This window comes from Echeneis naucrates, chromosome 19 (genome assembly GCF_900963305.1).
Source record: "Echeneis naucrates chromosome 19, fEcheNa1.1, whole genome shotgun sequence".
Classification (NCBI taxonomy): domain Eukaryota; kingdom Metazoa; phylum Chordata; class Actinopteri; order Carangiformes; family Echeneidae; genus Echeneis; species Echeneis naucrates.
The window spans coordinates 3,963,792-3,979,688 of NC_042529.1; the positions used below are offsets into that span (position 1 = coordinate 3,963,792).

At 43.2% G+C, this 15,897-nt stretch overlaps 2 protein-coding genes across 8 annotated transcripts in view; one reads left to right on the plus strand and one right to left on the minus strand.

Annotated features, from left to right (window-relative positions):
- Positions 1–78: 78 nt before the first annotated feature.
- On the plus strand, positions 79–3,749 carry g6pc3 (glucose-6-phosphatase catalytic subunit 3). The gene is made up of 6 exons (XM_029527567.1): positions 79–466; positions 1,342–1,448; positions 1,535–1,625; positions 1,725–1,843; positions 2,058–2,199; positions 2,313–3,749. Exons 1-6 carry the CDS (start codon positions 249–251, stop codon positions 2,653–2,655), a joined length of 1,020 nt encoding a protein of 339 aa, XP_029383427.1. The 5' UTR covers positions 79–248; the 3' UTR covers positions 2,656–3,749.
- Positions 3,750–6,635: 2,886 nt separating this feature from the next.
- Positions 6,636–15,897, minus strand: part of tanc2b (tetratricopeptide repeat, ankyrin repeat and coiled-coil containing 2b) — a 121,495-nt gene continuing 112,233 nt past the window's right edge. For all 7 annotated transcript variants that reach the window (XM_029527142.1, XM_029527141.1, XM_029527140.1 and 4 more), the window contains 8 exons: positions 14,358–14,491; positions 14,128–14,251; positions 13,392–13,567; positions 12,284–12,416; positions 9,841–9,932; positions 9,269–9,415; positions 9,006–9,106; positions 6,636–8,902 (listed from right to left, as the gene is read on the minus strand). In XM_029527142.1, coding sequence (XP_029383002.1) covers positions 6,832–8,902; positions 9,006–9,106; positions 9,269–9,415; positions 9,841–9,932; positions 12,284–12,416; positions 13,392–13,567; positions 14,128–14,251; positions 14,358–14,491 — 2,978 coding nt within the window. In that variant the 3' untranslated portion in view covers positions 6,636–6,831. The remainder of the gene's footprint in view (positions 8,903–9,005; positions 9,107–9,268; positions 9,416–9,840; positions 9,933–12,283; positions 12,417–13,391; positions 13,568–14,127; positions 14,252–14,357; positions 14,492–15,897) is intronic.

Below are 15,897 nucleotides of genomic sequence, written 5' to 3' on the forward strand. Positions count from 1 at the left end.
TAAAAGTGGCGTTGCTTTTTTTTTAATAAATAAAGGAAAGCGCTTTTTCTTTGTCTCCCATTCAAACTGACACAGCCGCTCTCCTGTTCGCGGGCTCCCTCCACCGGAAATGCGGCAACACTGCAGGCTCCATTGATGCAAACTCACAAACACACTTCACACAACAACAACAACAGCAACTAGGACTGCATCTTCATTTTCATTTTTTTTTTTGTTGACCTGAACCCGTGTTTGTGTAGGACGTGGGGATGGAGGAGATTTACACCCAAGGCGTTTGGATGGCGGAAGCTCTTCAACAGAGGACGAGGAGTCAGGAAAAATTCTGGCTGCTTGTAACACACATTGGAGATCCTAAAGCAGCTTTTCTGCTCCTCTTTCCCTTCACCTACTTCATCAGCAAGCGGGCCGGAGTGGCGGTGGTTTGGGTGGCAGCTGTATCCGAGTGGCTAAACTTGGTGTCTAAATGGTAAACCAGTCCAAAAAAATGTTTAAAGCTTTAATCGGTAGCTCTCTCTCTCCCCCACTGCAGTTACTTGCAGCACATTAGCATCAGTTAGCATCGTGGCTAAAGCTAAGTTTAATTCAATGTCACGCAGCATATATATATTATTTTCAATTATTACGATCAGCAATTTAGCATTTTTTTTCTGGTGACGTCGATGCTTCCGGCAAAATAAAGGCGGTCCAACCCTTTTTACCGTCCGAGTAGAAACAGACACCGCCGGAAACATTTATACTGAAATTTCCTGATGATTAATCAAGAGGAAAATAAAATGAGACACATGGAGGAAAGTTGGCAAAGCTAAAAAAAAATGCCTTGCTCGTATCATCTGTAATGGATTTAGTCTTTTGAATAAATCTACAAGAATACTTAAAGGCATTTAGGTTGATGGTATTTATCAAGCAATTTAAAAAGTCTTTTCAGTTTTTTCAGTTTCAAATATTTTACTTTTAATTTTATTGTTTTTTATTCCTTTAATGTTTCTTAATATTGTTATTGTTGCTATTGTTACTGTAGAAGTCGCATGTCTGCAGGCTTCAGAGAATAGAGCTATATATGATGATCATAGGACAGGATTTCATGTAAGATTGTTGCCAAACATATTATAAATACATTATATATGAACGTATCAGATAATATTTTTATATATTATAATATTTTTAGGATTCATTAAGTTCAATGTGATTAATCTACTTGCATCTTAAGTTGTTGAATTATTTTTCAAAATACTGGACAAGAATAGAGATTTGAAAGTACAAAAAATTATATAGATGGTATAGATTTTTTTGTTTGTTTGTTTTAAGTAAATTGAGCTTTCCATGTTTTTTTTTTCTTCATAGGATACTGTTTGGGGAAAGGCCATTCTGGTGGATAGGAGAATCACGTCTATTTGTCAACAGGCAGCCCAATGTTCACCAGTTTCCCTCCACTTGTGAAACCGGCCCAGGTGAGAAGTCCCCTAAAAAACATAAATGGATAGTACACTTACTTAAATGTACAACAAGAGGCCTAAAGCTTACATGTGTCTCTCAGGCAGTCCATCGGGACATGCGATGGTGTCGGCAGCAGTATGGTGGGTTGTGGTGTCTTCACTGGGTTCATTTTTGTACTCTCGTACTCACAGGTATACCCCTTTTAAAATACACAAATATGCTGTTGTGGCTTTGAAAACATGCAAATTAGAGATTTATTGTTCAATGAATCTGTTTTTGTATGCTTCCAGTGTGGTGTTATCAGCGGCTCCCTACCTGCTCTATGTGTTGATGCTGGTGGCAGTCGGAGTGTCCAGGATCTTCATCCTCGCCCACTTCCCTCACCAGGTTGTTGCTGGCTCAATTACAGGTCTGTGTAGAGACTCATGCTCAAGGTGAAGTGTGGAGAATTGGTCCATTTTACATAAAAGTAAGAATATATGGTATACATTACATCTTATTACTACTAAAAGCATAACCAGCCAGTATTCTCTAAAGGTGATTGATTGTGTTAGCAAGAAAAAAATGATCCAACATGTCACATAATTTTTCATTGTAAATTTGATTGAAATTGTTTTGGTCAGGTTTCATTCTAGGGGTTGTCCTGAGCCACAGAGTACCAGAAGGCCGCCCCCTGCTGTTCTTCTTCAGCTTCAGCATCTGCCTGCTGCTCGGTGCTCTGACGCTGCATGCTGGATTACAGCATTTGGGAATCAACCTCTCCTGGTCAGTCTCTGTGCTGTATTTTGTTCACTCATGACTTTGGTTAAGGATGGAAAAGGCCAAATAAAAGCTGAAGAAAATTTTCCCTCCTTGATTGCACTTGTTCCATTCTATAGGTCTATTGCTTTGGCCAAGAAATGGTGCAGCCGTGCTGAATGGATTCGTCTGGATACGGCTCCCTTCTCCTCTCTGACTCGTGATTGCGGGGCTCTTCTTGGTTTGGGGCTGGCCCAGTACTGGAAGCCAGGGGGATGGTCTCTGCCTTGGGCTCCGAGGGCTTTATCCCTGGCTATTTCATCCATGGGACTCTACCACGTGAACCGCCTGCCACTCCCAGTCCGACCACAAGGCCTCTTCTATGGGCTCTTCTTTGTCAAATTTGTCATAGTGCCTCAGCTTGTCATGGTGCTTGTACCTGGACTGGTTTACCTTTTTACACACAAAAAGAAGAAAGATTAGCTACTGTTTGGTCTCCATTTCACAGGTGTTTTGACATCTCCGAGGACTGTATACTAAAGGGTATAATTAGTCACTCCACATTTCTTTTTCCTCTCAGGATTCAGTTAGCAATTCCATTTTGTTACATTTTTTTTTTTCTGATGAGATGATATGGGCCTTAAATGAGGGAAATGTATGTAATTTACTGCTTATTTGCAGTACATGTTTACTGTACGACTAAGTGTTGCAAATGATTTTTCTTGTTTTTTCTTGTTTTGTGATAAAAGCACAGTTTTGAGTTAAAAAAATATATGGTTTGAATTTTATTTAAGCATTATTTAAGCAAAGAACAATGTTTTGGTCTCCAGCCATCAGTTTAAAACAGGTAAAGGATTAGGCCTGAGCACCAAAACATTCTTAACCTGACGAATTCTTGGTTTAGATCCGACAAACCTGTCAGTAAAATCTCATGTCTAAATTATTTCCGAAAGATGAATTAAATGCCACAAAAACATGTGTGGTCCAGGCTATTAAAAGCTAAATCGCTTTGATTTATACTGGCGTTTTGTCATTCCATATTTTACAACAATACTCAAATCACATGCAATGAAAGTCATTAAGCGAAACAAAGATGGTGCAATCAGTTAGCAGTGGATTAAATCACCATGTGAATGTGATGAGCACACAGTTTCTCTTAACTCTGTGGAGCATATTAGCCTCTTGGAACCTAATTTTTTTTGGGGTTAATTCTCACCAGCATCGTTTTCAGCTGTTGTCAGTAGAATAGCCCTGGAAGCTCAGTGTGCACCACCTGCTTAACAAACAGCAGAAAGACAAAGTTAGCATCTGGCCCATGAACATAGTTGAGTATTTTGCAGCCACATTTGTCCCTCAGGAGTACGAGACCAGATCTGACTTAATATTGGACTTTGATTTGTTGGGTAATCATAAACCAAGTGGGAATGTTAATTTTGGTCTTTTGCTTAGATGTTTGCCATAAACAAAAAGATTGTGAAGCTCCTTGTGTTGAATTTCTAAATTGTATAAAATTTGTGTTGACACAAACGTTTATTATGTTATAAGAATACTAAATAGTAATGAAAAAATGACATGTTTGTTAAATGCACATCATGGTTAAAATAAATAACTGACATGCAGGGCGTGTTTCAGTTGGTAACCATTTATAAATATGTTTTCTCCCCCCAATACATAGGTTTGACTGTACAGATTACAATCAGTTATCATGAGATAAAAACACATTCTTTTTATTGTTTTTAATTAAACTTTTTATCACAGCGATCTGAAAGCTCACATTTACAGACAAGAGAACTCTGCTCAGCAAGCAAATACATTAAAATAAAAGAACCTTTCCCTTTTGTCTGGCGAGGTTTAAGGAAAATGATAAGGATAGTTCAGGGATAGCAGTCTCCTTATCTTGATCCGAACACTGTATCACACATCAGAGTCAGGACACTGCTATACATGTTTCTGCTTGAGCTCATGGAAAGAATAGAACATGCATCAGACTATTTACAGCAAACTAATATACACAGACAGCTTGAAACCCTCAAATACCCTCAACTTAGAAGTCTTGTTTAAATCAAGTATAGTACAGTTTATACCTTCATTTCTGTAAAGATAAGTAGAGCAACTCTCTGGTAGCAGGTGAAACTGAGGATGAACAGGAGACAGCCAGGAGGAGCTGTCTCGCTTTACATATTTTATCTTTATTTAGAACCAAAATAAAATGTTACAGACAAATGGTCTATAACTTTTCGCACATATACAAATAACTTGAATATTTTCATTATTCCATTTTTCTCCGTCAAACTCCAAATATGGAGTTTCTGGGCACTGAAATTTCTCTTTTTTTTTCTTTCCCCCTTTTTGTTGCAGTAGAGTCGACTTATTTTCAAGACATGTGCAGGACCAGTGGATTAGACTGGCTGATTTGGATTTCAAGAATTGATGGCTATTTATCGTGAATGCTTAAATATGATTGACCTCTTGAAATGGACTTGCTTAACTAACGGACCCGAGCTGGACGGCGCGTCATATCTGAGCCAGTATTTACAACTTGTGCTAGAAAGTCTATACATCTTCACCAGTTTAAAAACATTGTTTGCTATTCATATTGTCATTCATCACTGCTTTGTAAATCATATAATAATAGCGTCTATGATAGTCTGTTATCACTGGCCAGAGGGCTGACCCGTCACACACCCATTTTCTCCAAATTCAACAATCATAACAACACAGTAAGTAAAATACATAAAGTGCACCCTTAGTTAAAAACTTAACAGGCATTTTTAGTGCAGAGGTGGCAGAACAAAAATGCATTATGGGTAAAAAGAAACAGCACTAAAGAAATGCAGGAGAAAGGGAAAACGTCTAACAGTGGTGCATTTGCTTGCTTTTAGTCGCTGAGCACTATCCATGTTAACCCATCACTAGCATATGTTCTGTACGTTCCACTCTCTCTCATGAACAGTGTCGTTATGCACTGAGGAGGGACAAAGGCTAACTTTGATACTCATGTGCCACATATTTTTTTTTGTCAGTTGATCAAACTTCAGATAAAGATGATTAAATATTTCTGCCGCTAAAGATTCACACTACAAACAAATTTATTGCACACGCAAGGCCTATTTTATTTTTTTATCTAATAATGCAAACTAGCTTCAAAACTAGATGTCAAAGTTCTAAAAAAAAAACCCAAAAAAACTATACCAATCATATGAGCATGTAGAAAAACGTAACATCTGGTGCTTTGCTTTTTTTTATAGTTAAACAAAAATCCAAAGATGTTTGTTGACTGAGCTATATGAAAAAAAAAAAAGTTTGTTTGTTTAGCATCACACTAAGGCATATCATGAGGTCAGGGATGATACTAAACAGAGATTTTGGGAAATTATAATTTGAACCTCAGCAATGAGGCAATGTGACTCATTTAAAAAAAAAAACAAAAACAAAATGAATCCATGTAGGGTGGTCTGGGGACCGTGTGAAATTTTCTGGCACAGTTGTTCAAACAGCAGCTCAAAGTCTTTGACCTTTAAAGGAGCACATAAGCATTTTTTGATATATTCTGGATAAGATTTGATTCAGCTGGCGCGTTTATTTAGAATTTGTTTCAAGCATTTTTATGGCAGAATTTACTCTCAAACTGAGTTTCTGCAGTCTCAGGATGCTCTTCATCTGGTACACTTTTGTAAACTGAATATCTGACCGCTGGTCAGCATTAGAGATCATCTTGGAAATTATAATGATCAAAGTTTACCAAAATCTGACCTTACACCCTCTAAAATGGTTTAATCAAGAAATAATCAGCAGATTAATGGATAATGAACATAATTGTTAGTTGCAGCCCTAGTTTATATTATTGAGGACATACTGCAGCATAAAAAGCATTCTCTTGCATTACACCACAACAAAATCTTTCATTTTGACAGAAAAGAGGTAATAATGTCAAAGTTGGTCTGTGTCCCTCCCTCCTGAACCTGGCTGGTTTTTCCACATCCATATGACTAGCAGTGGGACACAAAGGCAGGGTTAACAGAATACAATTCAAACGCAAACTATGTTTCTTTTTATTTCTATGTACAATATATAACTTAATTATAAATATTGTAATTTTTCTCTAAGTACTGAGTTGTTGAGCCATTTGTATTTTCTGAGCAATGTACAGTATTGAACATATATTGTATTACATTGAATAGAGCCTACTAGCAACCTTGGTTAAGAGCACACTTTGAAAGAACAGAAGATGGATAGAGTCCACAAGTAGAGTCTGGTGATTAGTACTTTCACTCCTACAGTCCCCCCTGTTGTGTTCACTTGTGGGAACTTTGTGCCACACGTTTTGGAAGTGCACTGGTCTTTGATTCAGTGTGAGATCAGAACTTAGGACTCTCCCGTTATCTTACCTGTGTGCAGAATATGATAATGAAATAATCACTTCACTGTTGGTTATTTTTTCTTATCAGATAATGTCTAATACCCTAAGTGTGTGTGCCGGCTGTGTGGTTTTTTTTTTTTTTTCTCTGACTGGATCTGTCTCTCGAAAGTTCTTTAAGACAAGTTTGTCTGTGTCACATATACAAGGGTCAGCAGCATGTGCTGTTGAGCTAAATTTTTTTCCCCCCTCTAACTTCCACTGACAAAGTCCAGTCCAAACAACCAGTCACAGACAGGCCATCACACATTTGACTCCACAAACGGTCTCTTTGGTTTGATAGGGGAGGTGGGGCCTTGGGTGCGAGAGTCACGCGAGAGCTGGCGGTACATGTTGTCCTGGTAGGCCTGCGCCACAGGCAGAGTCCTCGCTACCTTCACATCGGGGTAGGTGGGTACCTGGCTGACCCTCTCCAGGATATCCCCGCTGCCACGGGAGCCATTGGCCAGTTTGCCCAGCGAGGGGGGCTGGGTTTGGGAGTAGTAGTCCTCCTCCAACAGGTGTCCATTTTGGGCGTTGTTGGTCTTGTTGTAGTAGGCGATATTTCCTAGGGAGGCAGGGGGGCTGTAGGTGGAGCCCTGCTGGACCAGCTGGCCAGGCGAAGTGGGGCTAATAGCGGAGTCCATGGATGTCATTCCCCTGGGCCGCAAGGGCTGATGCAGGTACTGCTGAGTCCGCGCCGTCTTGTCAATAATGCCCATGAAGGGCGTGTTACGAGAACGGGTGGTCTCACCCTGATACAGTCCCCCACCGCCCTGCGAGGGAGAGATGGGGGAGATGTCATCACAGGTGCGCTCGTATGTCGCCTGCAGAGGGATCTCCATCTGCTGAATGGAAGAGGAAGGCCTGAAACCTGGTGCTAAATTTGAGGTGGATCCAGTTGAGATGTTGTTGCTGGAAGGGGAGAATCGGAGGCCCACGCTTTGAGAATGGATGAGAGGCCTCGGGGTGGGCACATGCTGCTTCATCTCAGTAGTATTGGCACTGACAGGACGTCTCACCATATGGGGAATCTCAGGAGAGCCCAGCTGACAGGGCGGCATGGCATTGGCACGCTCCAGCACATGTTCAGAGACTGGGTAGTAGGCTGCTGACTGGCTGCGGCTGATCTGGGGTGTCTGGCTGTAACGCATGCCCCCCGGGCCCCCGCTGCTGGCGCGGTAGGCAGAGGAGGGGCGCTGGGGTAGTTCATCCTTCAATAGGCCCGACTCCATAACCCCTCCTCGGCCGCCGTGCTGACAGAGGGCCCCAGAACTGAGGCTTGCCTGGACCTGAGGCATGGATCGTCCATCCAGGGAGGGCTGGTACACCAGACGGCTCTCCACGTCCACTGAACCCCCTTGGTAGCGACCACCAATGGAGTGGCCCATCTGGCCACCGTAGCTGCTGTTGGCCATCACATTGCTGGGCTGGTTTGTGCGGACTATCTGGGCTATAGAGGGCTGAAGACGAAGACCCTGGGCTTGGTGGTGCTGCGAGGACAACGAGGGCTGAGAGCTCAGCTGGAACGAACGCTGGCTGCTCATCTTAGAGAGGGGAGATTTGGGCCGACCGGGGAGCTGCTCTGTCTGGTAGCGCACAGGTGACCCGGACTGGGATCTATACAGACAAACACTTTCTACCGGCGGACTGGCTCTGTACTGAGCAGCCCGACGTAAAGGGGAAGGCGGTGGGCTTTGGTGATCCATTCCCTGACCTCCTGTGCCCATAGGAGGTGGGCTGAAGCGGTAAGATGGCTGATGCACAGGGGAGGTGTGAGGTGGGCTGTGTCGGTAGTGGGAGTTCTGATGTGTTGGGGATAAAGAGGGCGATGTGGGCTGGTATGTCCCACGAGTTGGAGAGGACATGGAGGAGGAAGTGGGGTGATATTCATATGGCTGGCCCATGGGTGAACCTCCGGCTAAATAGATCTGATCTGGATGTGTGGGGGAGAGTGGTGGGCTCTGAATGATGGGAAGGCTGGAGGGGTTGGTGAGAGACTCGGGTGGGGGCAGACCCATAGACATGGCCTCCAGCTCCTGCTCCAGGTAGTCCTCATCCTCAAACAGGTCCTGGACAGGTTCCATGTCCTCCAGACGGGGCTCTGGGGGAGGGGGCAGGGGCATGGACAGGGAGAGGGACTCCTCTTCTTCTGGGGGAGGTGTAGGAGGGGGGGATGGAGGAGGCTCCAGTTCCAGGTCCTGCTGTTGGTGCTCCTCCTGGTTGATCTGGCGACACTCCTCCTCCACCCTCTGGAGCAGCCGCTGGATCTCTCGGTTGTTGGGACACTGCTTTATGGCTTCATTCAAGTCCTCTAAGGCTTCAGGAAATTGTCTGGAAATAAGAGGAGAAAGTCATTATTGTCGTTATTAAGTGTTTGCTTGTGTCCCAAAGGATTATTTCAGGTGGTGACGTTCAGGGTGATAAAAGTGTGTACCTGCTACTACGCTTGGCACGAGCCCTGGCATAGTACGCTTCATATGATTTTGGTTTGAGTTCAAGTGCCTTGGTAGCAAATTCCTCAGCCATCCCAAAGTCCTGTAGAGATCGAGCAGAGGAGAGCAACTCAAAACATTATGGTGGCCACACAGGAAAAAAACAAACAAACAAAAACTTCAACAGTGCTATCTCTGATGCAAAAAATGTCTGAAAAGTAAATCTAAGTGCACTTCAGTGGTTTTCGCCTTCCGCCTGACTTACGTTCATTTTCCTCCGACATCGGGACAGGTTGAGGAAGAGCGATACTTTGAGTTCCCTGAATGTCTTGAGGTCCTCGCTGAAGCCTTCGCGTGGAAACTTTTTGAGGGCGTACTGGTAACGCTGCGCTGCCTCCTTCACCTTCCCCTTCTGTCAGGCAGAAAGATAAAACTGGTGATCCTTCATTCACAGTCAGATAAAAAAAAACAAACAAAAAAAAAAAAAACTTATCTGAAACAAATCAAGATCTAAACCAGAGCTGAATGTGAAGACACATTCATCACTCAGGCTGAGCTGAGGATTGTTTTTATTTACCCTGTAAAGTCTTACATTCACTTAGACTATAAAAAAAATAATTATTTGCTTGCAGAGTGTAATAAAGATAATCAGACATACTAAAATAATAGTTGCGGATTCACTTTAACTTTACTTTAGTCTACAGAAAACAGCAGCTTATATGATTTATATCCTGTAAAACCAGAGGACAACCATAAACAGATCACATCAATCTTAATCTAAAGGATATTTATCGCAGCTGTCACACATTATCTAAAATCTGAGGCCTGTTCTCTGACCTTGTAGAAGCCGTCCCCCTCCTCAATGAGTTTGCTGAGTAAGATGATCATGATGTCGGGTTTGGAGGTGGCCATGGCCCATGTGGCTGGACCTGAGTAACACAGGAAGGAGCAGATGAAAAAAAAAAAAAAAAAAAAAAAAAAACAACTGTGAGAAAGACAAACAGTAATAAGTAGAAGAGGGAGGAAGGAAGGCGCGACTGGGAGTCACACTACACACAACAATAATAACAGAGGTGAGGACAACAGCCAAAATGGGGGAATGGATGAGAACAGACAGGCAATCCACTGCAGAGAAAAGATTAGAAAAACCTGCTCTGGAATCTAGAGGACACTGTGACCTCGCGGTGGGCGATCAGACCTGGGTCAAATACTATTTGCCAATAATCATGCTACATTTTTTTAGTGCTGCTGGGAGCGTAATTGGTGTGCAAAGGAGCACCTTTTGAATTTTTCTCCTATAGTTGATTGGTATTTACTTCAGAAATTATTTGGAAATACATTTTGGCCCAGGCAAGCCCTATGAAGATCTACAGTACAAAAATATCTAATAAATAAAAAACCAACATCGTCATGTCTTTCAAATGAGACACACTTTCTGTCTTGTCAAGAAGTGCAGATGTACAGTGATTGTTTATGCTACTGACTATTTTCCAGGATGTGATTAAGAAGAGCAGAAAAGCATGAAAACACTAATCTGCCAGTAAAGAAAAATGGGAGAGGTAGATTTAAAGAGGGGAAAACAAACTCGTCTCCCCCATCCTGGTCCCTGGAGACTGAAAAATTAAACACAATCCCTTGAAACTGATGTGTATGTTGTGTATCTGCGCAACAGCAATCCTTGACATGTGAACACACACCACAGAGATGAAAAGGAGGTGTGAGGTGTGGGGGTTGGGTGGGGGTCTTGCACAGGGAGACACGGGGCAGGTACAATAAACAAGAGAGGCAAGCAGGAGGGATATAACAGAGCTCTGCAAGCGTTAGCTGTCCCTCTGAGCTGGTAGTGGTGGTGGTGGCCTAGCTGACACTGAGGATTCATCTGGAGGATGAGCGATGCACAGTACAGTGGTTTATCACCTCATTCTGTGGTGGCGGTGGTACAAAAGGAATTACAAATACATGCATTGTTCTGCTAAGTCATTTCCACGCAAGTGTTACTGAGGGCTTCTGTCATGCATCTGTGGGATGGAAGGTCAACATCTCGATACGACGTCACAGGCTGAAGGCCGGGCATGCTGTCATTAACCACTTGAACGTTAGCATCTACCTCTAGGCAATCCCGACTGCGTCACTGTCAGTGCTAATACCTTTGCATGTTATTATTTGTCAGTTTGAGAAGGTTTTGGTAGCTAAGCTCGCCTGCCGACACTTAGGACGACACAGACAACACAGAGAGAGGAGATAGAGCTGTCAAAATGCCTGGTGGGGTGAGAAGTCGACAGCCTTGGCTTTACCTCGGGGCCGACTGGGCAGCGTCTGACATCCTGGGGCCGGAGAGAAAGGCGGGGGTGGGGGATGGGGGGCAAGAGAGGGATGAGGAGGAGGAAGGAGGTCATGAGCAAGGGAGGAGTGTCAGTGGGAGGGCAGAGGAAGGAGGGGGGCAGAATTGCCAGAGAAAACAGAGGTGTGGGAGTGCGTAGGAGCAAGAGGAAAGAAAGAGAAAAACAGCGGGTGGGTGAAAGAGAAAGAGAGGTGATGGTGGTGGAGGAGGAGGAGGAAAAGTGAGAAAAGGAACACAAAAAAAGCAGCAGTGAGAAGCGGAAATAAGTGCCTCAGCAAAAAAAGGGGGGGGAAAAAAAGACAGATACTAAAAAGAAACATCGCAAGCGCTAATAACAACCTGTCTCTGAGCATCCGCAGAGGGAAAGCGAGAGAGGATGCGATTGAGAGCGAAACAGGGAGATATCATGAGTGATACCGACAAACAGAGGCAACTGACAGAATGTGACAGAGGCAAAGAAAGCAAAACAACACAACGGCAACAGTAGTACAATAAAAAGAAACAAACATCAGAGCCATAAATAGCTGTGGAGATGCAGCACAGTGTGGCAGTGGAGGGAAGTGGAGGAGGGAGGGGGGGGGGGGGGGTGGATGATATACAGTAGTAGGAAGTGGTTTCAGCTACATGGAGACAAACCTGAATCCATGGCTTATTGCAGTAAAAAGCTACAGTGCTCTACAGTATAATGACCAGCAGGAAGAGTGTACTTAAAAAGGGAGCGTGTTGGAGCACCGATGGATCCCCCTTTCCTAGTCCCTCATGCAACTCATGCTTCAACTCCAGTGCATGACATTTCCAGCCAAAATCTCAAATTGCATCTTGTGTCACGGCAGGCAAATAACCTTCTTATTGTGGTGCCACAGGACAACGATGCTGCATTTAGAAGAGGTCCTTTATGCGCTAAATGTGACGCTCTTTGGTCTGTCCACCTGCTCTTACCTATCTTGGCTCCTTTCTTGAGCAGAGCGACCACCACTGACGTGTTTCTGCAGCCCACCGCCCTGTCAAGAGGACGCATCCCGCTGTAGTCTACGTGCTCTATCATGGCCCCGTGGTCGACCAAGAACTGGACCTGAGAAGACAAAAATGTGGTGGGAGCTTTTAACGAGAAAAACAATCGCATATCCACCTCATCTGGGTGCGCTCTCATCTGCTCCAGACTCTCCAACACCAGAGGAATAAAAATAAAACTCAGGTGGACAGCACTGAAGAAATAGCCTCGGTTTCTCCATTGGTTGGCTGCAGCCGGTTGGAAGCAGGCCTGCACCAAGGAAGTGTTTGTTGCACATTAAGCGCCGGAGGCTGCTAAAGCCTGTTCAGTTCCAGAGCAGACTGTATGATTGTGTATCAATTTTCCCCATTTCAGGTCATTATTTTTGTGTAGTGTGGTCTGGACATTGATGCCATCATGTCTCCCTATATTTTAACTCATATTTGGGAAAAAAAAAATAAAAATTCTGTTCTGATATTACTTAAGTTATATATTGACATATAGGGGCCAAAAGGAAAAGCTACAAAAGTTTAATATCCATCTTCTGTTGAACGCTTCAAAAGAGATTTATAAAATACTTCAGTGACATAAAGATGGAAAAATACTGAGTCCAATTAAATATCAAAATAGTTTCATGGATGCAGTGAAAGCAGAAGGGATTCTCCAAAATCGTTTGCCAAAAGTCAGTGATGTCTGAGATATACAAACGGATGCAGATGGATGAACAGATGAACAAATAATCAAACAGAAGGAAATGATCATCACTCCTTTGACGACCTCATGATATGAAACACTAGATCCTTTTGCTTCAAGGCTTTAGTGAAGGAAAAATTATGGCGATAATAGCTGAGCTTTTTTAATATGACACAAGACTTTCAACCAATAACAAAACTCCTTTTTTCTTACATTGAGGAATATGAACACGACAGAAGCTACAAAGCTGGAAACAAGCTGCAGCACAGTGACTAAATAAACTAATTAAAACAGGCAAACTCGTGACTATGATATGAAACCGTTTGATTAATGGGTGCCCCCTCCCCTGCAGTCGTCACTCACCACTTCAGAGTCACCATAGAAAGCTGCCAGGTCGAGGGGCGTGCGTCCATTCTTGTCTGCGTGGTCGGTGGCGGCTCCACTCTCCACCAGGCAGCGGACGACGGGCAAGTGACCTTTGAGACAGGCCCAGCTCAGAGCGGTCAAACCCTCCTTATCCATCAGAGACAGAGACCCTCCTGAAAGACAGAAAACCTCCTTTCACTCCAGCTCTTTTCTACCGCAGTTTTGCCATTTTATAGCTGACTTCTACAAATATATTGTTTAAATCTGGCACTAATTATAAAAGCTGGAATTACCCTACTATCCTATTTTAATTAAAGCATGTTTTGTATGAGCAACTATAGGATTTAGATTAGAAAATTAAATAATCAGAAAAGAAAAGAGCAGCACAACGAAAACCTAATCAAATCAAAAACTATCCATTATGCCGAGCATTCACTGCCATTTCGACATGTACTCTTTATTTCATACTTAAAAAAAAAGGAAAATCAAGAAACATGGTTAGTTTCTCAGTTAAAAACTGCTAGAATCTCTAAAGAAATTCTGATAATAATTTCAATAAAGGCATTTGGGAAAAGCCTCCTCTTTATGTATTCATGCTTGTGTTTACAATGTTGTGTTTTTAATTTGGTTTAGCATGAAAACACCCATCAGGCAAATGAATAATCAAATTGAGTCAACTACAATTTGTTTTAAGCCTTGGTTTGTTTGTTTAATCCGAAATATGATAATGTACCTTGAGCTAGTAAGAACTCCACCGTTCCCAGGTGTCCCTCTGAGGCAGCCATCATTAGAGGGGTTCGGCCCTGTTTGTCTGCCAGGTTGACGTCTGCGCCGTGTGTGAGGAGGAGATCCACGATCTAAAATACAGCAACCATGTCAGTATGTCATAGGAACTGGATGTAACACTCGCTCAGTGATTTTTTTTTATTTTATTTTATTTTTTTATCTGGGCTGACATCTAACCTGCCAGTGTCCCTGTCGGACGGCACTGAACAGCGGGACGATGCCACGTCTGTTGGGCTGGGCCACGGCTGCACCCTGTTCCAGTAAAAGACGACAAACCTCCAGCTTCCCTCGACCGGAGGCTGCAGTAAGAGCTGGACACACACACACACACACACACACACACACACACACACCGCAATCAGGGAAGAAGGCGTCAAACAGGGTAAAAGAAGCGTGAAGAAATGAGATTTTTAACACTTCTCAGTGCTGCCATGCATGGATTTTTTAAGATGCTACAGTGTGGCATAAAAGGAGGCATCAGGAGTTATGTGACTTTGTGATATCAAAGCTATAAGGTCATTTACAACTCATCATTATTTTAAAATCTGCTATAGTTATAATCAATCACTCAGAAAACAGTCAGCCAACCAGACCGAGGCTCACTAGCCTGTTATTAAAGGCTCCAGGGAGAAACCTGAAGCAGGGGATCTAAATTTATACTGTTATGTTAAAAAATGGCTATTTGGAAGCAACAGAAACAAGTTCTAAACAAAATGTTTAATTATCATCCCATTTTAGAATTAGCATGGCTCACTCGTTTAGGACCCATCCAGTTTTTGGTCTCTAGCTCTTGAGTGAAATATCTGACTGTTTAGCTGCTTCGCTCCATTGTGTTCCTCAGCTGGTGTCTTAACTGCGTCTGCCTGAGCTTTCAGAGCTTTTCCCCTGAAAACAGCTGCTAGCTGAGGCCAGAAACAATGCTATGAATTTGGTATGAGCCAAAACAGATGAGCTACAAACAGACATCCACACAAGTTGAAATTCATTATCAAACTCAGTAAAAGCAACGATGTCGCTGCCGACTATGGTCCCATTGATTTTCAGGCATCGTTTGGAGAAAAACGTTGACTAAGGTTGCTTTAAAGCAAGTTACTACAAATTGGAAAAGAAGAAAAATGAAATGAAAAAGATTCACTTGAGACTCCTCTGGAGCAACGTGTTGCCATTCTGACCGGGCAGTAATGATGTGTTTTCAGTCGACCTGTCCCGCAAGACTGGGATTAGAAATCATCTTCAAGAACTGTCATCCTTCTGATCCCTCTAAACAATGAAAGTCCTCTCTCCACATGACAGTGAGGAGCAGCCTCTCCAACACTCCAGCGTAATGAGGCCTCGTAGCTTTAGGTCACAATGATACATTTCTCAACACCCTGCCAACGTGCAATCAGACTAGTCATTTCTAAAGTGCCCTGGAGCCCACTCACCCCCCCCCACCCCCCCCAGTGTGAGCCCAGCCCTGTCTCTGCTCCAATGACACCACTGCACTGCATCAGCAGCAACAGACACACACAAGAACCATCTCTCATATCCGCACTGCAGCGCTCAGCCTCGCAGTGTCACACAGAAAGAGGAGGGGGGGGGGACCCCTAAATGCAAATATTCGTCTGTGTGTGTGACATTTGGCAAAGGGTTTCACAGCTACAGGACCCATTAAGCCTTCACAGTTATCTGTCTGTATGGAATTTAGTGTTTTTATTGGTGTGTCTGGCCACAGGAA

Bases quoted from the DNA above. Each gene is read 5' to 3' on its own strand.
- g6pc3 (XM_029527567.1), top strand. From the start codon at position 249: ATGGAGGAGATTTACACCCAAGGCGTTTGGATGGCGGAAGCTCTTCAA. The intron at 1,626-1,724 runs GTATACCCCTTT...GTATGCTTCCAG, and splicing joins TTGTACTCTCGTACTCACAG to TGTGGTGTTATCAGCGGCTC. The intron at 2,200-2,312 runs GTCAGTCTCTGT...TCCATTCTATAG, and splicing joins TTGGGAATCAACCTCTCCTG to GTCTATTGCTTTGGCCAAGA.